This window comes from Calonectris borealis, chromosome 1, assembly GCF_964195595.1.
Source record: "Calonectris borealis chromosome 1, bCalBor7.hap1.2, whole genome shotgun sequence".
Taxonomy (NCBI): domain Eukaryota; kingdom Metazoa; phylum Chordata; class Aves; order Procellariiformes; family Procellariidae; genus Calonectris; species Calonectris borealis.
The window spans coordinates 7,811,424-7,828,726 of NC_134312.1; the positions used below are offsets into that span (position 1 = coordinate 7,811,424).

At 43.9% G+C, this 17,303-nt stretch overlaps 1 protein-coding gene across 11 annotated transcripts in view; it reads right to left on the reverse strand.

Moving 5' to 3' along the window:
• BEND7 (BEN domain containing 7) overlaps positions 1-17,303 on the reverse strand; it is a 46,853-nt gene that overhangs the window by 3,075 nt on the left and 26,475 nt on the right. For 5 of the 11 annotated variants that reach the window (XM_075143824.1, XM_075143850.1, XM_075143893.1 and 2 more), the window contains 3 exons: positions 16,519-16,744; positions 11,358-11,477; positions 3,691-3,741 (listed from right to left, as the gene is read on the reverse strand). In XM_075143824.1, the coding sequence (XP_074999925.1) occupies positions 3,691-3,741; positions 11,358-11,477; positions 16,519-16,744 (397 nt within the window). Of the gene's footprint in view, positions 1-3,690; positions 3,742-8,934; positions 9,214-11,357; positions 11,478-13,817; positions 16,253-16,518; positions 16,745-17,303 lie in introns of those variants that run through there. The other 6 variants (XM_075143833.1, XM_075143861.1, XM_075143842.1 and 3 more) reach the window with 6 other exon arrangements.

A 17,303-nucleotide genomic window follows, 5' to 3' on the forward strand; every position in this document is an offset into this window, starting at 1 on the left:
ACATTTGTTTCCACGTGCAGAACTTATGGGGTATGCCTTCCTTTTTTTTCTTTTTTTTAAAACACAAAATCCAGATGCTTTGTGTAAATTGTAGATCAAAATAAGACGAGCCTTTTTGCAATACCAGCTCATGCAGAAAGACTCTAAAAGCTGCCACATCTTCATCCTGATAAAAATCTATCTCACACCTTCCAGGTTCCTGTATCACCGAGAAACTAATCAGTCTTTCTACTTAGTCCACGGTAATTACCTCTGGAGCTGTCTGATCTGTCTCAGCTCAGGTCTGGACACAGCCTTCAGCTTTTGGTAGGTGCAAAAGCTGGAACTGTGGAAGACCTGAGCTTTGATAACATTTCTTAGAGACAATTCTTCTAGTATTTTCTTGACATGTATCTGTCAATGCACCAAAGTTCCCAGCAAGTTTAACTGCCACAGTTCTTCCAATTTACTTTAAACACCCTTCAATCAACAGCTTTTAAAGCAAAGGCCCCCTTAGCGTTGAGGGTGATTTTAAAATGGGAACATGATTTCTGCTCAAAAGTGTTAAAATATAATTGGGCAAAAATGTCTTCCTTACTTTTATGAAGATGTACCAGCTCCATTTTTTTACAAGGCTTTTGAGTTCCAAAAGAGGGTTTTGAAAACAAAACACCCGCTCTCCTCAAAGTCCAGGACTTTGCTAATGGTGCACACAGAGGGAGCAGGTTCAAACCCGGCTGTAGGCACCTACACCAATTAACTGCACTCAGAGCCCAGTCCTGCCGGCACCAAAGGAGAGACACCTCCAAACACGACCTTAGCTGATCTGACCTTCTCTCTGGAAGCAGCCCTCTTCCCACCAACGATGAAGAGAGCTGAGAGCAACCACACTTCTAACCGAGGTGTCTCAAATGAAGTGTCAGCCATAGGCTGTGATCCGAAAATGCGTAGGTTGAGGCATTTCAGCATTGATAGTCCATATATACCCAGATCTTGTTCATAATGTTGCCGGTATCACAGGCAGGACTGACTGAGCAGAAAAGGCAGATTAAAGGCATCTGAGTTTTCCCTTTTTTTTGCACCAACGCTTACTGCTGATTCAAATAATTTACTCTGGTTGCTTTTGCTTCACAAGTTTGTTCAATTCTTGAAGACCAGGAGAGCAACCACCTGATGTCTGTCATAAACAGCTTCCCTACACCACCTTTTCTCCCCATCCAGTCTCCAGCAAGACCCCCCTCAAGCAATCCAATTCAGTCTGATTTTATTCTACCAACACACCAGGTTAACCACTGGTCATAGAACCACAGAATCATTTACGTTGGAAAAGACCCTTAAGATCATCGAGTCCAACCACAAACCTAGCACTGCCAACTCCACCACTAAACCATGTCCCTAAGCACCACGTCTACACGTCTTTTAAACACCTCCAGGGATGGTGACCCAACCACTTCCCTGGGCAGCCTGTTCCGGTGCCTGATAACCCTCTTGGTGAAGAAATTTTTCCTAATATCTAAACCTTGCCCGGCACAACTTCAGGCCGTGATTTATCTGATATTAGCTGTCATCTGCAACTAACGCCCATTGCGCCAGGCACTGTATAAACACACAGTCAGGGAGACTCTTCCCCAAAGATTTTTCAAGCTAAACAGAAAAGACAGCTGAATAAATTGCATGAAGGCTCTCTTTAAAGAACCTGTCAGTAACACCCCTTTATAAAACCAGCTGTACTAAGACAGGGAAAGACCTCTAGAAGTTATACTCCACCTCTTTTGCTACACTCCATGATAGAAAGCATCTATTGGCTCTCTATTATAATTACTGTCATTATACTGTCTGTATATCACTTTAAATCATTTGCTTCCAAGAACAGTATGATATTACATGGATACATACTATAAAGAGGCACTTGCACACATATAATAATGGGTGTGTCAAACGCTTGGCTTACAGCCTCTGAGCATCATCTCCCCCACCGATGCAAATTGCAGCGTGGTTTATTTAGGCGTCCTTCCACTGATAGTGCGGAGAGGTATACATCGCAAAGGAAACATTTCAGCTCAAAAACTGCACGCGTGGATGCTCAAAGGTGTAGGAGGAAGCAGACTGCAATGGTGATCTGCTGTGGAGTGGAAAGGGAGTCGTCTTCTCTACCACAACCATCTCAGCACACTCATTTCCATCAATGACGTACGACGCAAGTAGTAACTACAGAAACTGCGCTCAAAGAAAAGCACAGCAATCCGATAATTCTGGTCCTTAATGTGATTACCAGAGCAATGAAAAGATAACACTACATCACATTAGCAAGCTTTATGAGGGTCCTCTTGCAACGGAATTGCTTCCCTCCCTGATAAAAGAAACGAACAGGATGTCACTTGGAAGGGACCTTTCAAACCAGAGCTTCCTGCATCTATTATCACAACCGTACCCTGAAATATTCAGCGGCTGGCCAAGAAAGCAGCACGGCGGCTCACAGTCAGCGCGTGCTCCCAGCCCCCACTGGGTCCATGCCAGAACAAGACTATAGCTGCTTGTCCTCCCAACTGCTCCGCTGGTCCTATTCCTTAGTAACTGCACGTGCTCCGACAGTGGGATTTCAACCGACAGCGCTCCACAGCTGGCAGCTGCTGCTCCGGCACACAGCAACGGGTCTGTGAAAGCTCCTTCTCCAGCCCTTATGCAAGAGAGATTAGGAAGCCTTTGCACAAGAGACAGATGCTGTGATGGTACTACTACTCTCCCGTCCACCCCATAGCCTCCAGGTACCGTGCCATGTGCTCAGCAACCCAGTATCACCGCTGTCCTGTTCTTCACAGCAATAGCATCGCTGATCCCCAGCCACCCTTTGTTGTTACACCTTAGGAATATGATAAAAACGCATCATAATCCATGACCCTATTTGTCTGCCCAAGATCCTCCCTCCTTTTAATTTGGCTTTCGGGATGACAGGCAGCATCTTGGTGAAATTATAGGGAAATGACTCTGTAACGCAGGGAAATGACCATCTCCTCAGACTCTGGCCCCGCTGGATTTTTAGAGGATGGTAGCTCAGCTCCTACCATCAGGGCACCTATTGATGGACTGACTCTTATCGAGAAGGTGCTTCAAATTTCAGCCTCAGCCTGTCTTCATTTCAACACCATATGCAACAGCGTGCAAAAATCTTATTTCCTAGTCCACACAGCTGCATAGCTAAGCTGCTGTTTAGCAACTGTCAGGCTTTTAAGGCAGGGTGGCTGCACTTCAAGAAAAAGTAAATCAACACTTAACGAGCGTATAAATATCTTTGCAATCCTTCTGTGAACCCAAGATATTATTGCTAATACCTTGGACAACTGAACAGATGCTACAATACAAATTATTGTGTTTATCCCTACCAATAACTCCGTTAAGAATTCAAAAAAACTCCCAGAAATACCAGGGATGAGCGCAAGTCCCTATCCGGCATAAGAAGGGTAACTTACTGGCCTTATTAGCTTAGCTGCTACCATGAACCTTGAGGTTTTATGAATATGAAATAGAGGGAGAAATGGTAAGATTCCGATGCATTTATTTTTTAATACAGGCCATTCAAAACTTAAGATAGCTGGGTCCTGTGTGCAATTACCCGACTGCATATGGCACGCCAGGATTATTGAAAACTGCTTCTGTGCCATAAATAAACAAACACACACATTGGAAGCTGATAAAAATTTTAATGCATTTTACCTGTTTGTAGAAGAGAAATGTCCGGCTTCTCATCACAGTCAGTTGCCTCTGCTGATTACAAATATAAACAAGAAATCTCATTACTTTTACTGAATACGGGAATGCGATTAAAAAGCTACATACTGTAGAGTGATTTTGCATTTTCTATCTACTTTCCTCAGCTGCAACTTGCTATTGCTCAGTTAAAAACTCACTGCTTGGAGGAAAAGGTCATATAATAAAAATGCAAACTTAGGACTTGGGTCTTAAGAAGCAGTTGCGCCCGCAATGGAACACTTGCTCTTTTTAAGGTTTCAGGATATCCAGATGATAAAAGGAGTTGCAATCATTTGATAAAATCACATAAGAAAAGTCCCCAGCGGTCCTTGGAGGAAAAGCCTCTCAGGCTGGTACTCCACCCTCTGAGAGCTGCCATCATCAGACGCCTTCGGGGAAAGGGTGAATACCCCCCATTTCTGCACCCAAACTTCCCGTAACCACAGGCAAGCTCATTTTGTGGGGGACAGATTGACTAAGGCAAAATGTCTTCAAAGATGCAGGTAGGCACCCGGCATAATTAAAAAAGCACGTAACCACGCAGGTACGCAGGCAATTACCGTGTGTGTATACACACGTGCTTTCAACCCACAGCTTATGCAAGATCATTTGACTTAATTTAGCCCACGGTGAAGGAAGGCTAAAAGCCTAATTTGTTCATCTCGTATTTGCCACAGGCCAAGGGTATGCATAAAGATAGTTAATTTGGCTCAGCAGATGTGCAGTGACTTGTTAGACTGTAGTACCCTGGAGTGTGCATGTGAACCTCGAGTAAGTTACAGGCGTGTAACAGGAAATCGGTGCCTAACCTACACAAGCCCTATTCAAAATCCTGTTGCCTTTGTCTTTTGGCACTTCAGCGTGATATTTAAGGCCTTTAAAACACAACGAGATCTTTCAGAGCGCTTAAGCAAACTAGGTGTGGTCCTAAAGGCCCAGCCCATTACATTGTACATGGTCAGTGTGGTGGATATACGTCTACTCACACCCATTCATTGCACGATACCCATAGGGATCAAATCTGACCAAGGCTACAGACGCATTGAGCAACTTAGTTCAGCTCCCACTTGAAACTAAGCTAACTGTCCTGGTCATAGCTCTACAAATGAGGATGTTGAGTTGCTGCCTTTATGAGGATATCCTAAGAAGAACTAACCCAGCTGCTGATCTACATTAGTTTCCTTCCTCCAGCAACACCTGGCTACCCAACCCTGGACCAAGAGGTTGCTCTCTCCCCCACGTGCATGGATGTCAGATTAGTTTTTAGCTATACGCTCTCTACTCAGTTCTGCAAAATTAATTGAGCTAAAGAAAACAGAAACAAATGAAAAGCCCTAGTACTAAGCAGCTTTCCTCCCATGAAAGGTTTAAATGGAGAGCCCTGACAAGTACACGGCACAGATCTGCAAGTGTGAGTTTCTACTTAGTGACTACTAAGGTAGTCGTTTCCTTAGAATTTTTTTTTCCCTCAAAAAAATTGTTTAGCTTCTGATGTACACGTTTGTCTGTTAAGTGTACACCTGCTGGTTTGTTCCTTGGCAGAAGTACACGTATGCTCAGGGCTGGGAAGATGAATGCAGCAGTTACTCATTTCACAGATCTGTGAAAATGGGGGAAGCCAGACATGAGTGCTGGCAATAGGCTGGAAAGTCTTCCCTCTAGCAGTACCAAGGTTGGTGCCAACTAGGCTGTCCACTCAAGTCACAGGTTTTCTGGAAATCTCAGCAGCAACTCTTGAAGTAGCTCAGGAGATGTGGTTCCCTTTCTGCCTAATTGCTCTTCTATACCTGGCTAAAACTCAGAGAAAGGCAGTAATACAGAAAGAAACAAATGGAAGCTAGGAAGTACCTCGCTTTCAGAAGATAAGGACTTGAGTCTCCAACTTTGCAGAACCAGCTTTGTTGGTAACAAAGTTACTTGGCCATTTTAATCTGGCACAAGACTGATAGATGAAGTCCAGCTCTCCACCAATTCTTCCAGTCCCGTTCCTCATGCCAGCACAAACGTTTATACGGTCACCAAGATCAGATCTAGTTAAAAACTGACAACATCACCACACGAATGCTTGTGCCGGTGCCAGAAAGGGAGTGGGAGCACGGCAGATGCCCGGAGAGCCTACTCACCCTTATCAGTAGCTGCTTGAATTTGTTTTATGAAACTGGATGCATAACCGCAGCTCCAGGTGAAGTACGACACCAAGGCATGACAAACACCTCGACCTCCTAACATATACATAAACCACACGTCATTCCAAGCAGGAAAGAAGGTTTGCCTTTGACAACCGCACCCAGAGACCGTCAGCCAAACTTGACTTGTCTTGAGCCAGCTTGCAAGACAAGGCAAGCAGGAATAGATCCTACTGTGGGAATTTGGAGCCTCTTTTCTGTCTTTTGCTTAAATAGAGCTCAGTAGCTCTTGCAAAACAATCCTGGTAGTCGTTTCCTTAGAATTTTTTTTTCCCTCAAAAAAATTGTTTAGCTTCTGATGTACATGTTTGTCTGTTAAGTGTACACCTGCTGGTTTGTTCCTTGGCAGAAGTACACGTATGCTCAGGGCTGGGAAGATGAATGCAGCAGTTACTCATTTCAATATTGTCGTCTTTATCTAAGATACTGGCCACAAAAGCACCGTACCACATGTCGGACTTGCATCCTACATCCTTTCTGGCCCTGTGCGTATTGCTAAGCAAAAAATCAACCTTATCTCTTGCAACACGTAGATGTTGTATCAAAAACACAAACCAGGGAAATGAGAAGGATGAAGAGAAATAGAAAGCAAAAAAAAAACCTCGTATGAAACAAAACAATGGAAACAGCAGTTTGAACAAGGATGTGGGAGAAAAGGTGTATTTCCAGAAAAAAGGTACGCATTTTTTCTTCCTTCGTTCCCACTATTTTACACTGCAACAAGGTGATGTTAATTTAAAACAACAATTCAAGGACGAAGCGTCATGGCATGTATCTATTTAAATTAATCCTGCCTGAAAAATTTCAGCATGTTTTCTAACATTGCCGTATTTTCCTTTATGGAGTAGGGCAACCAAAAGCTTCCAGGTTACGCACAAGGTAATCAGTTTGCATGAACAGCTCTTACTCTGTGTACTTCGGGAGTATTACTCATACGGTATCAGCTTTCCTGTCTATGCAATGGACAGCCGCTACAGAATAATGGCTCACAGGCTCTTCAAAACATAAAAAGGGAGGAAGAACTTACTGCGAGAGATGTGTGGCCCCTGACCTACTGCTTATGAATGGATGGAGAGTTTAGTAATCAAAAGGCTTGGATGCTATGTCTGGCACAGAGGTGACACGAACAGCGAGTCAGTTCCTTCTGATTTTACGCGTTTTAAGATCTCTATGCTAATGGTCGACTGGTTCCCTCTGTGCTGCCAGTGGCAAGGCCACCAGCCACCTACCCATATTCTCTTTCGCACGGTGAAAAGACCACGCTGTGGGAAACCCGCCGCTGTAAATTACAAGGCAATTTGCATTGTAATTCACGCTGCTTTAAGAGAGGAAACCCATGCACATGCCTTTTCCTTTCACTTCTTCCCTTCCAGGGCCACTTTGCATGCCATCCCAGTAGCCAAAAAGGTTCAGCTTCTCTGCTGGGAGAAGACAGATCTGGCACTATGAAGCCATGCCCCAGTACGCTGTGCTGTTGGCATGAAATGGGACCAGTAGTCAAGGCTGAAGAATATTATCATACTCTTTAATTTTAGTTATAACATCTGTTTGTAACATTAACCTCGCAGTCTTTTCTCCCCTTTGTGACAGCCGACTTGTGAAATTTTGAAAAGACTGAACAAGGCCAATAAAAATTTAATGGTAGTGACAGCTTTATTCTCAGATCTAACAAATAAAAAAAACCCTACCCAAGTCTCAGATCTCAGGCAACACTCTAAAAAAAGTAAGAAAAAGCCAAAGCAAAATAAATAAATTAAAAAAAGAGTATTTCCAGCTATGAAAAATATTGTCACTGATTCAGAACTTAAATGTATTTTTATTTGGCTTAGGATAACAACCTTTCAAAATCTACACAGGGGAACTATTTTCTAGAAAGCAGAATTTTTAAGTGTTTTTTTGATTAGCTTTCCAAGTAGGGAGTTTTTCTGTCCTTAATTCTAGGAGATGAGCCAAACGTGATAAATAAAGTTGAAGCTGGGCAGCATCTATGATCCAGTGATCACAATTTCATTTAATTTGGGAACACTCAGGAGAGTACGCCCTATAGAAAGAGGTACGAAAAGCAGATCCACCCCACTCATTTGCTAGAATTCTCTGACATTATTAGTATCATTGACAGCTAGAGCAGGATTTACGTTATCAGACTGAAATAATGTTTCACAGAATAAAGCAGACAGGGCTGCTCGTGAATGCAGTGTCTTACTGCCTGGCTTGAAGTGAAAAACTAATCAGAGGTGTACTAAATGGCTCAGGGGAAGGCAAGCAGGATGGAAAGCCTGCCCCTCCTCTCTTAAATACTTCTGCTGTTAAAAATTAGCTGAACTCAGTGGTGACTAAAACGTTGTCTTAAGCTTTTTCCATATAAAGCCTGTACATTACACAAACGAGAAACCGATGTAGATAAATCAGTGAGATCAGGCAGAAGGGAGACGCATTTTCTCGGAAAGTCTCGGGTGAATTTAACTTAACGCTGGCTCAGTTTTGTTCTTTGGGCACCTTAGTCTATACCCACAAACTTAGCCAGCATGTTTCAGTGAGCAAGCGGAGACAAAACCAAAAGAGAATGACCTGGGAGTATGGACATGAGGACACTCGCTCGGGAGGGCTCAGCCTCTGCTCCACCGGCCACACATGGACTGGAAGAGCCCAAGAGCTCAGCTGGCAGAGTGATGAGTCCCATGTCTCAGTGGCTGCGACCCCCGTAGTTTTCAGATTCTTAAAAGCTAAGTTTTGCAACATGGAGTTCTGGGACACCTTCCCCCCATAGCAGATCAAACCTCCCTCCATGCCTGCCCTCCCCTCCTGTTTTGGTCTCTGTAAGTTACACACAGCTTTAACAATTTTGGTATGGCTTCACAATGAATAGTTAAAATGTGCACAGTTCCCACACCACCAGTTTTATATCAGGATAAAGCTGCTGAGGGCTGTGAGACTATGCTAGCAAGCATCGCAACAACCTTCCCTTGGTCCTATAGACCTTCCCAGGCATCTGTCCATCGTTGGAAACAAAATACGGGACGAAAGGATCTGTCGCCTGATCAGCTCTATATCTCTCGTATCAGAAGCTCGCAGTTGTAATGCACAAGTACTAACAAATCTCGTTTCAACAAGATGAAGATGATAATGCGACCGGCCGTCTGCTCCCACCTCTCTGCATCTATCTACTGTTTTGCTGTCACAAAGGCTGTGGAAACCTCTCATTTGCTTCAGTGGAAGGTCAGGTTGGGTTAGCTTAAGCCACCAGTGAAGATGGTAGTGGATGGTAAGGTGCAGATGGCCACGGTGGTGTGTTCAATCACTCCTGCTAGATCGAAAAGAGCATGTCTGCCCGTGGTCTCATGTCAGAGAGAAACCAGTGTACCCCAGGGAATGACCAGTAAACTAAACAACACAAAAAAGAGCTTTTCTACCAATCTAGGTACTGTGTAATTTTTTTCAGCAAATAAACCTGAGGGGCTGCTAGGTACATTGCTGCTCACTACTCATCCACATACCGGTTAACCAGTTACCTTCCCTCTGCAGGCAGAGATAGATACTGGAGCCTATCTTATTCAGTCACGCTATACTCAGCTTCATTTATTTTTCTTCATAGTCTTGCTAGCTTAGAGACAATATCCTCTGCTTAGATTCTCCCATCCTGAGAAAGGACCAGAGATGGAGGTGGCCCCATTTGAAAGGCAAAAACTGAACGTCATTGTCATTTTAATTAATATCCTGCAGAGGCACGAATAAAAGCAAATAAGAAAGGATGAAAGAAAATAAAAATCAAAACAAAATTAGGTCAATCCTCTTTCCCGAGGGATCTTCTGCACAGAGCCCAAGGACCCTCCGCTCCCCACATCCCACACTGCACTCTTCACCTTATTGAAGCCTTGCATCCCGCTTCCACCCTCCTGTCCTGGGGGGACAGGCAGCCTTGGAAGGGGCAGAAAGCAGTCCTGTTGTACGACACCAGTAATCTGACACTGTCTTTAACAAGATTATCTTGTATCCCTCTCTCCTCCCTCCCCCAACACGCACAAGAAACCCTTTTTAAGGCTAGTGCTGGTTTGCTTCTCTACTCAGGGAAGCTTATGCTACTGAATAATCTGCACTTTTTTTCTCCCGTGTTATTTCTGTCTCTGGGTGTTTCTCATTTTCCTCAGTCTTACACTTTTCCCTCCTGGCATTAATAACGTTGTGGAGAATGATTTCAGATGCCAGTCTAAGTGTGTGTTTCAGAGACACAGTTTTGGACAGAAAACGCTGGGTCTCCGAGATGGAGCTGGAGAGGACTTTTCCTGTGGTCTCGCTCACCCCCCCGGAGCCACGGGACCACCAGCATCCCCTGCGGAGCCATCAGGTTTCCCATCCCGTCAACCCGTGGGCGCAAACAGGCGCTTAATTGTGGTGATGGGCAGAAGGGAAGAGGGGAAAGGGCAGGCAGCTAAATACGGTAACAGTGAATGACCGTGTTTAAGGACCTTGGCACAAGTGATGTGCCTCGGACAACGGTGTCAGATGCTCCGAGGGAGAGATGGGCAAGAAATACGACCACGAGAGAGCCTTAAGAAAACACGAGGATGAGGAAAAGTGAAGCCTTGTATGAAGAAAGCCCCTTGTAGGATAGCAGGCATGAAGATGGGAAGGACACTAGTTAAGGTTTATAAAGTAATTACACGTCTCTTAATCAGTCATATTGCTTTCCCATGAATTCTACCGGGGATTTCGAGACTGCGCGTTGTGGTTCGTTGCTGGAGAGAGCTGGAAAGCTCACCAGCTGCGTGCTGTCGGGGTGAAAGCTTAGCGCTGAGCCTTCACCGCAGGCTGGTCCCAGCCCCAGGCATGCAGGTTATCCCAGCCCAAGTTGAGCAGCTTTGCTGCAAAACCCTACCTAGACTAGCTGTCACCCACTGCTGGCAAGCTCTCTCCCATGCACTGCAGAACCTTGCTGGCACAACCAGGGTGGGTGGTGTTTTTTGCTATGGTGATGCTGATTCTTTCACAAGGAATGTGAGAAAACTATTCTTCCAGACACATACAGTTTAGAGAGAAAGGTCATTTGGGTTATGTCTTAACAGTACAGTGAGTGGCTTGTCAGACCAAATAACACAGAATTAAAAAACTTCTACCTGCAACCCTGGATGGATCAGCTAGTTTAGGACTCAGATTTCATCAAACACTGGGAAGAAGAGTTTGGCTGCTAATGGAAAGGCGTTAGAGACAACATTTGAGAAAGACTCAAAGTTAACTTGGCTGCAAAGACAGCTCCTAAACTTGCTACCTTACCAAACATAAGGAAACACTGTATTTTACACAGAAACCTGCTAAAATCTTAGAGGTCTAATTTTCATAGAGTGAACATGTACAACTCCATAGTCAACAGGAAAAACACTTCTGTGGATACAAAGGCTCTAAGCTTTTAATCTTACACTCACGTGTTGTTCCTTGTATTTTTATACATACCTGAGCCTCTTTTTAACCGTCGTCTTGCAAGTTTAATTTGATCCTGAAGAATCTGGACCCAGTCCCTAGGACCAGGAAGTTTATCCACATGGTTAGCAGTGCAGTATTTTTCTGTAAAGACTGAAATAAAAAGATACCGTCTTTTTGAAATGTGCCACCAGAATGGAGAAAAGGAGACTGGAGAGGATTATAAACAAAATATATCAAATTATCCACTTATCAAAAAGCATTTAAATGGCCAAATCTAAAATTGTGAGAACAGAGTCCAACTCAGCGTTTCACAAGTTTATCATTCAGAAGTCATTCGTGTGTATAAATATCACAGTAATATCATACTACTTATAAAAGCCTATCCCACAGAAACGGCCTACACCTGATGTCTTCCATTCATTAATTTCACACAAAAACATCACAGAAAAATAATAGTGTACTTTGAGTCTCCAAATGTGGCAGGCACTCCTAAATGCTGCCTTCCTTATGGTACAAGTAGAGAGCTGAAGATCTGGTCATTTGGTGGCCTCTTGGTCAGGTTCCTAAGGCTGCAGGCAAACTGATGAAAGACAGAAGTCCTACCACTGCGGAAATCTCTACAGTTCTCATACTGCCAAACCAGAAAAAAGAAGTATCCTACAGGTCCAATTTTAAATTTTATAAAAATGGTACCATATTTACAGCAAACCTAGCAATGTTATACCAAAAATACAAAATTATAAATGGAGTGAAACTGATTTTTATCACGCAACTGAGAGGAGTGCAAAAAATAAACAAGAGCAGAAATAGAAAAAATATTATTACTGTTAGTATTGCTATTGTAGTCTTGGTCAGAGGTCTGAGAGCTCTGCGTCCAATTATGACCGGCAAACAAAGAAAGAAAACTGGTCCCAGCTCAAGGAATTTGTAATCCTTGAGAGTAAATGTCATATGAACAGGATGGGGAAGCATGCAACAAATAATGACGATCTCAGCATTTTTATACACACGCTTTTGAAACAGCGCTAGCTGATAAGTATAAAGGGACCGAAAGTAATCACACCCTCCAAACTCTTTCCATGTTAACAACTTCACAAAAGCATCGCATGAAGGGCATTAGCAGTACTTTCCTCTGCTGTCTGATCAGCAAGGACGTCAGACCAACTCTGAGGGCTTCCCAGAGAAGTCAATACAGCCCCACACATTGCCAGTGTCCGATTTGCAACAATTCCGGTCTCTCTGAAGGCAGAAATAATCTTTCCCTTCTGAATCCTTACAGTACCTGACACAACGGGAACCTGATCAATGACGTAAGACTGCTGCTTACTTCAAACACAAACTGCAGTTCCTGCTTGTGACCAGGACATGGGGACAATCTGTGACACCAGGCTGTACCCAGCCCACCCACCGCAGGCGCCTACGGTGGGAATTACGACTACTGCCCGCTGTTGCCTGCACAGCAAGCCAGAGTCCGGCAGCCTTGGAGAGTCAATACGTTAACTTGCTTCTCTTCTCTAACTTTCTTGTTCTTCTCTTGGATGATAGTCAAAATAGCTTTGATCGCTCAATGTGTGGTTAGGGAAACACCAACATGGGCAAAAAAGAATGGGAATGCAATAGGAAGGAGGCAGGAGAAGTGAGACCTCCCCTTTCTGGTCCGCCTGAGCTGTACGGTGCTAACAACCCCCTGTATCATAGAATCACAGAATGGTTTGGTTGGAAGGGACCTTTGAGGATCATCTAGTCTAACTCCCCTAGCATGGGCAGGGACATCTTCAACTAGGTCAGGTTGCTCAAAGCCCCATCCAACCTGACCTTGAACTCTTCCAGTGACAGGGCATCCACGGGTCCTCTGGACAACTTGTTCCAGTGTCTCACCACGCTCATTGTGAAAAAAAGTCTTCCTTATGTCCAATCTAAATCTACCCTATTTCAGTTTAAAACCGTTGCCCCTTGTCCTGTCACTACAGGCCCTGGTAAAAAGTCTCTCTCCATCTTTCTTATAAAACCCCTTTAAGTTTTGAAAAGCCGAAATAAGATCTCCCCAGAGCTTTCCCTTCTCCAGGCTGAACAATCCCAACTCTCTCAGCCTTTCTTCACAGGAGAGGTGTTCCAGCCCCTGACCACTTTCACGGCCCTCTAACAGGGGCCTGCTCCAACAGGTCCATGTCTTTCTTGTGCCGAGGGGGCCCAGAGCTGGACGCAGGACTGCAGGTGGGGTCTCACCAGAGCGGAGCAGAGGGGCAGAATCACCTCCCTTGACCTGCTGGCCACGCTTCTTGTGATGCAGCCCAGGATATGGTTGGCCTTCTGGGCTGCAAGCACACATTGCCGGCTCATGTCCAGCTTTTCATCCACCAGTACCCCCAAGTCCTTCTTGGCAGGGCTGCTCTCAGTCCCTTCATCCCCCAGTCTGCATTGATATTGAAGATTGCCCCGACCCAGGTGCAGGTCCTTGCACTTGGCCTTGTTGAACCTCATGAGGTTCACATGGGCCCACTTCTCAAGCCTGTCAAGGTCCCCCTGGATGGCATCCCTTCCCTCTAGTGAATCAACTGCACCACTCAGCTTGGTGTCATCCACAAATTTGTTGAGGGTGCACTCGATCCCACTATGTCATTAATGAAGATTTCAAATAGCATTGGTCCCAGTACGGACCTTTGAGGGACACATCACACATACATCTGAATACAGGTCATTGCCTTCTGCAGGGAAGGACTTCTCTGGCTGGATTTCTAGTCAACGACATAAAGGAAAAATAACCACTTCTGATCTCTTTTTTTCTTTTTTCCCCCAGTTCTGAGTGAAAGATTGATGCGATTCATAAGGGAAACTGACTGCCCAGGAGAAACACTGCAATTGATTCAACAAGTGCCACTGAATACCCAAAGTCAAGAGAGAGAATTTCTCCCCGGCTAATCATCCTGTTGCAGAAGCATTAAATTACTTGTAAGGACGGCGTTAAAATGTTTTCAGACAGGAAGAGTGATTTTCAAGCAAACAGTCCCTCCTTTAAGTTCTCTGCTCTTTTTTGTCATGAATGTAGCCTTTTCTCCACTTTTGTATCTCTGTCATGGAAAAGGACTAAAAGTGCCACTAAAGGATATCTGGGCACGTGGTAGAGGAATGTCCTAACGATAATAACGCAAACAACATGATGTTGTTCTTGTGGAGATTTCATACTGGCTCAGTTATTTCTCGGAATAAATGGAACCACAGTGCCCGATAGCCCAGCTCTTTGGAGGGAAGAAGGGTGCTATTGGAGCCAGGCTGAGTGAAGATCCACAGGACGTCAGCCCTTGGCATCTTATTCCATCACAGCTCTTAGGGATGGGCTCCCCTATCAGGAATCAGGCACTAGCATTTGGGCAATACTGTAAATGCCAAAAAAGATCATTGTTATTTCAGCGGTACCTAGTAAGGATTAAATTTATCTGTTGGAACTACAAGTCCTTCCTTTCTTCCCCCCGGGCTCAAGGGAAGAGGTTAAACCAAGCTTCAGAATTTGCTCCAGTACTATGAGCTTAGCTACTGAGAAACATTGCTCTCTGCAGTGGGTAACGATTGCTATTTTAATAGCGCTCCTGCATCTACTGAAAAACATTTCTTTTATCACACTGCTGCTCAGATTAGAGGGTTTTTTTAAAAAAAAGTCATTTTGAACTCCTTTTTTCTTCCATTTAACTTGTTTATTAAAGCTTTTAAAGAAGAATGAGATACAGATGGAGTGAATTCAACTTTGGATTTTTGCAGATTATTGAGCTCAGGAAACAAAGGTATAAAAAAGTGTTTGTTATTGAAACCTAATTATAAGCATAACTGTAAGAAAGTCTGCCAGAAACTCTGTAAGATGTATTAGGACTATGACATAGCCACAACGTATATTTTATCGCAGAATCACACAGGTTGAAAGGGTCCTCTGGAGGTCTCCATGTCCAGCCTGCTGCTAAAAGCATGGCCAACTAGATCATGATGCGCTGGACTGCGACCAGTCAAGTTTTGAATATTTCCAGGGATGGAGATCCTGCTGCCCCTCTGAGCCCCTATTCCACCGTTCAACCACCCTTATGTTGAAAAAGCTTTTCCTTATATCACGTTGAAATTTTCCATGTTTCCAATGCCTCTTGGGCCTCTGAGAAGAGTCTGACTCCATCTTCTCTACACCATCCCATTAGGTAGTTGTGGACAGCAATAAGGTTTCTCCTGAATCATCTTCTCTCCAGTTCTCTCAGCCTCTCCTCATATGTCACTTCACATACGTACTTCACCACTTACCTGCTTCAGTACCACGAGTCTTGGTGGCCCTACACCTGACTCACTCCAGTATGTCAATGTCTTTCTTGCATGGGGAGAGGGGGCCAAAAGTGGACACAGAGGTGGTTGCAAAAGGTTCCCCTGCCTCCTTCTGCTGCCAATGTACTTATAGAAGTTCTTCTCATTGCCTTATGTCTCCTAGGTTAGCAATCTATACCTCAGGATGAGTCACAGCCTCTAAAATAAGCTCTACTTTGCTTAGAGCCTGTCTTTTGGTAACCTGGGTATTTCCCCTACTATATCAAATTTCAAAATAATAGAATCCCGTTCAGAATCTCTGGCCTAATATTAGCTCTTTATATGTCATGATCACAGAGTTTGAAGGTACACATGTTCTTCTGGAAGCAAGAAAGCAGTGATTGCTAAGAAAAAACACCTAGCACAGGATCTTCACCCCGACTGAGAAATTGCTCCCACAAGAGGAGGACCACCACAGTTCTTATGAACATCAAACTCATCTCAGTCCCAGTACTATCTTCTTCCATCTCTCCCCAATCCAGCTACCAAACTATTTACAGAGCAGACACAGTCAGATGCAGTGCAAGCCTCAGAATTTTGACTGAAGAGGATCAGTTACACTGTCATTATGTTTTCAAGATTTCTTTGCATCTCTGATATCCAGAAAAAAAAATAATTATCTTACACGAACATTGAGATTCTAACCTTAGAGCCTGACTTCAGAAACCGGGATCATTGGCTTAAAATTAACACAAGCTGTCCCCGTAGAAGCTATTTTTAACAAGTGAATGAAAGGGAATAAAAATAAGACTGCATATTTTAATAGACCTAACAGACGTCAGAAATTCTAATCCCCTTACACTCTCCTTAGCTGAGAATATGTTCTAATTACACATATGAAAGAAAGCAAAAAACATACCTTTTATTGCACCCACAATATTTTGGTCTAGTCCTTTCCGGTTGTCATTGAGCCCTCTTTTCCTTTTGCCATTTGGTAAAGAGTTAGCCAAAGTCTTGTCATCAAAAAATGCACAGACCAGCTTCCTAAAGAGCAGACTTCCTGAGCGAGTATAGTTTGATAATATAGAGTCCAGCTGAGATTTCGGCATGAAGACGTCAAAGCCTTCTGCAAGTTGCACTTCTGGCTACCAAAAGAATACAAATGTTTTCATTAAAAGAGCATTCAAATACATTATTTTACTTCAATCATGCATCTGGTGAGACTTTACAATCACTTAATCAAACCACGAAATCTTTTCCCAGCTATACAGTACCACAGCAGCCTACTTCATTGAAATCAAACCCCATCAGTGAATAAGCACCTTAAAAGGCAAATCAAATAATCATACTCATGTCTAGCTGCTGTAATAGTTAACAATTACCGACATTATTTCTAGACGTACAGCTAACAAAAAGAAAAGAAGTACCTTTCAATATTGGATAATAATGACAAACCAGAGGATCATCCCAGAGCAATACTCCTATGCGAAGCTTTTTGGACATTTATCTAACCGTTTTATGGACTCGTTTCACTGCCAAATGATGTGAACAAGCGGGCTGTGGGGCAGCCAGGCATTTCCAAGAAGGACAACTGCAGGGCTACCTGCCCGTTCCACGTGGTTTTCCCAAGAAGGCTTCCAGCGCAGATACAGCCCGTGTGAGTACAAGTAGATGATGAGTTTAAGGTTGTCCTTGGAGCCAGCA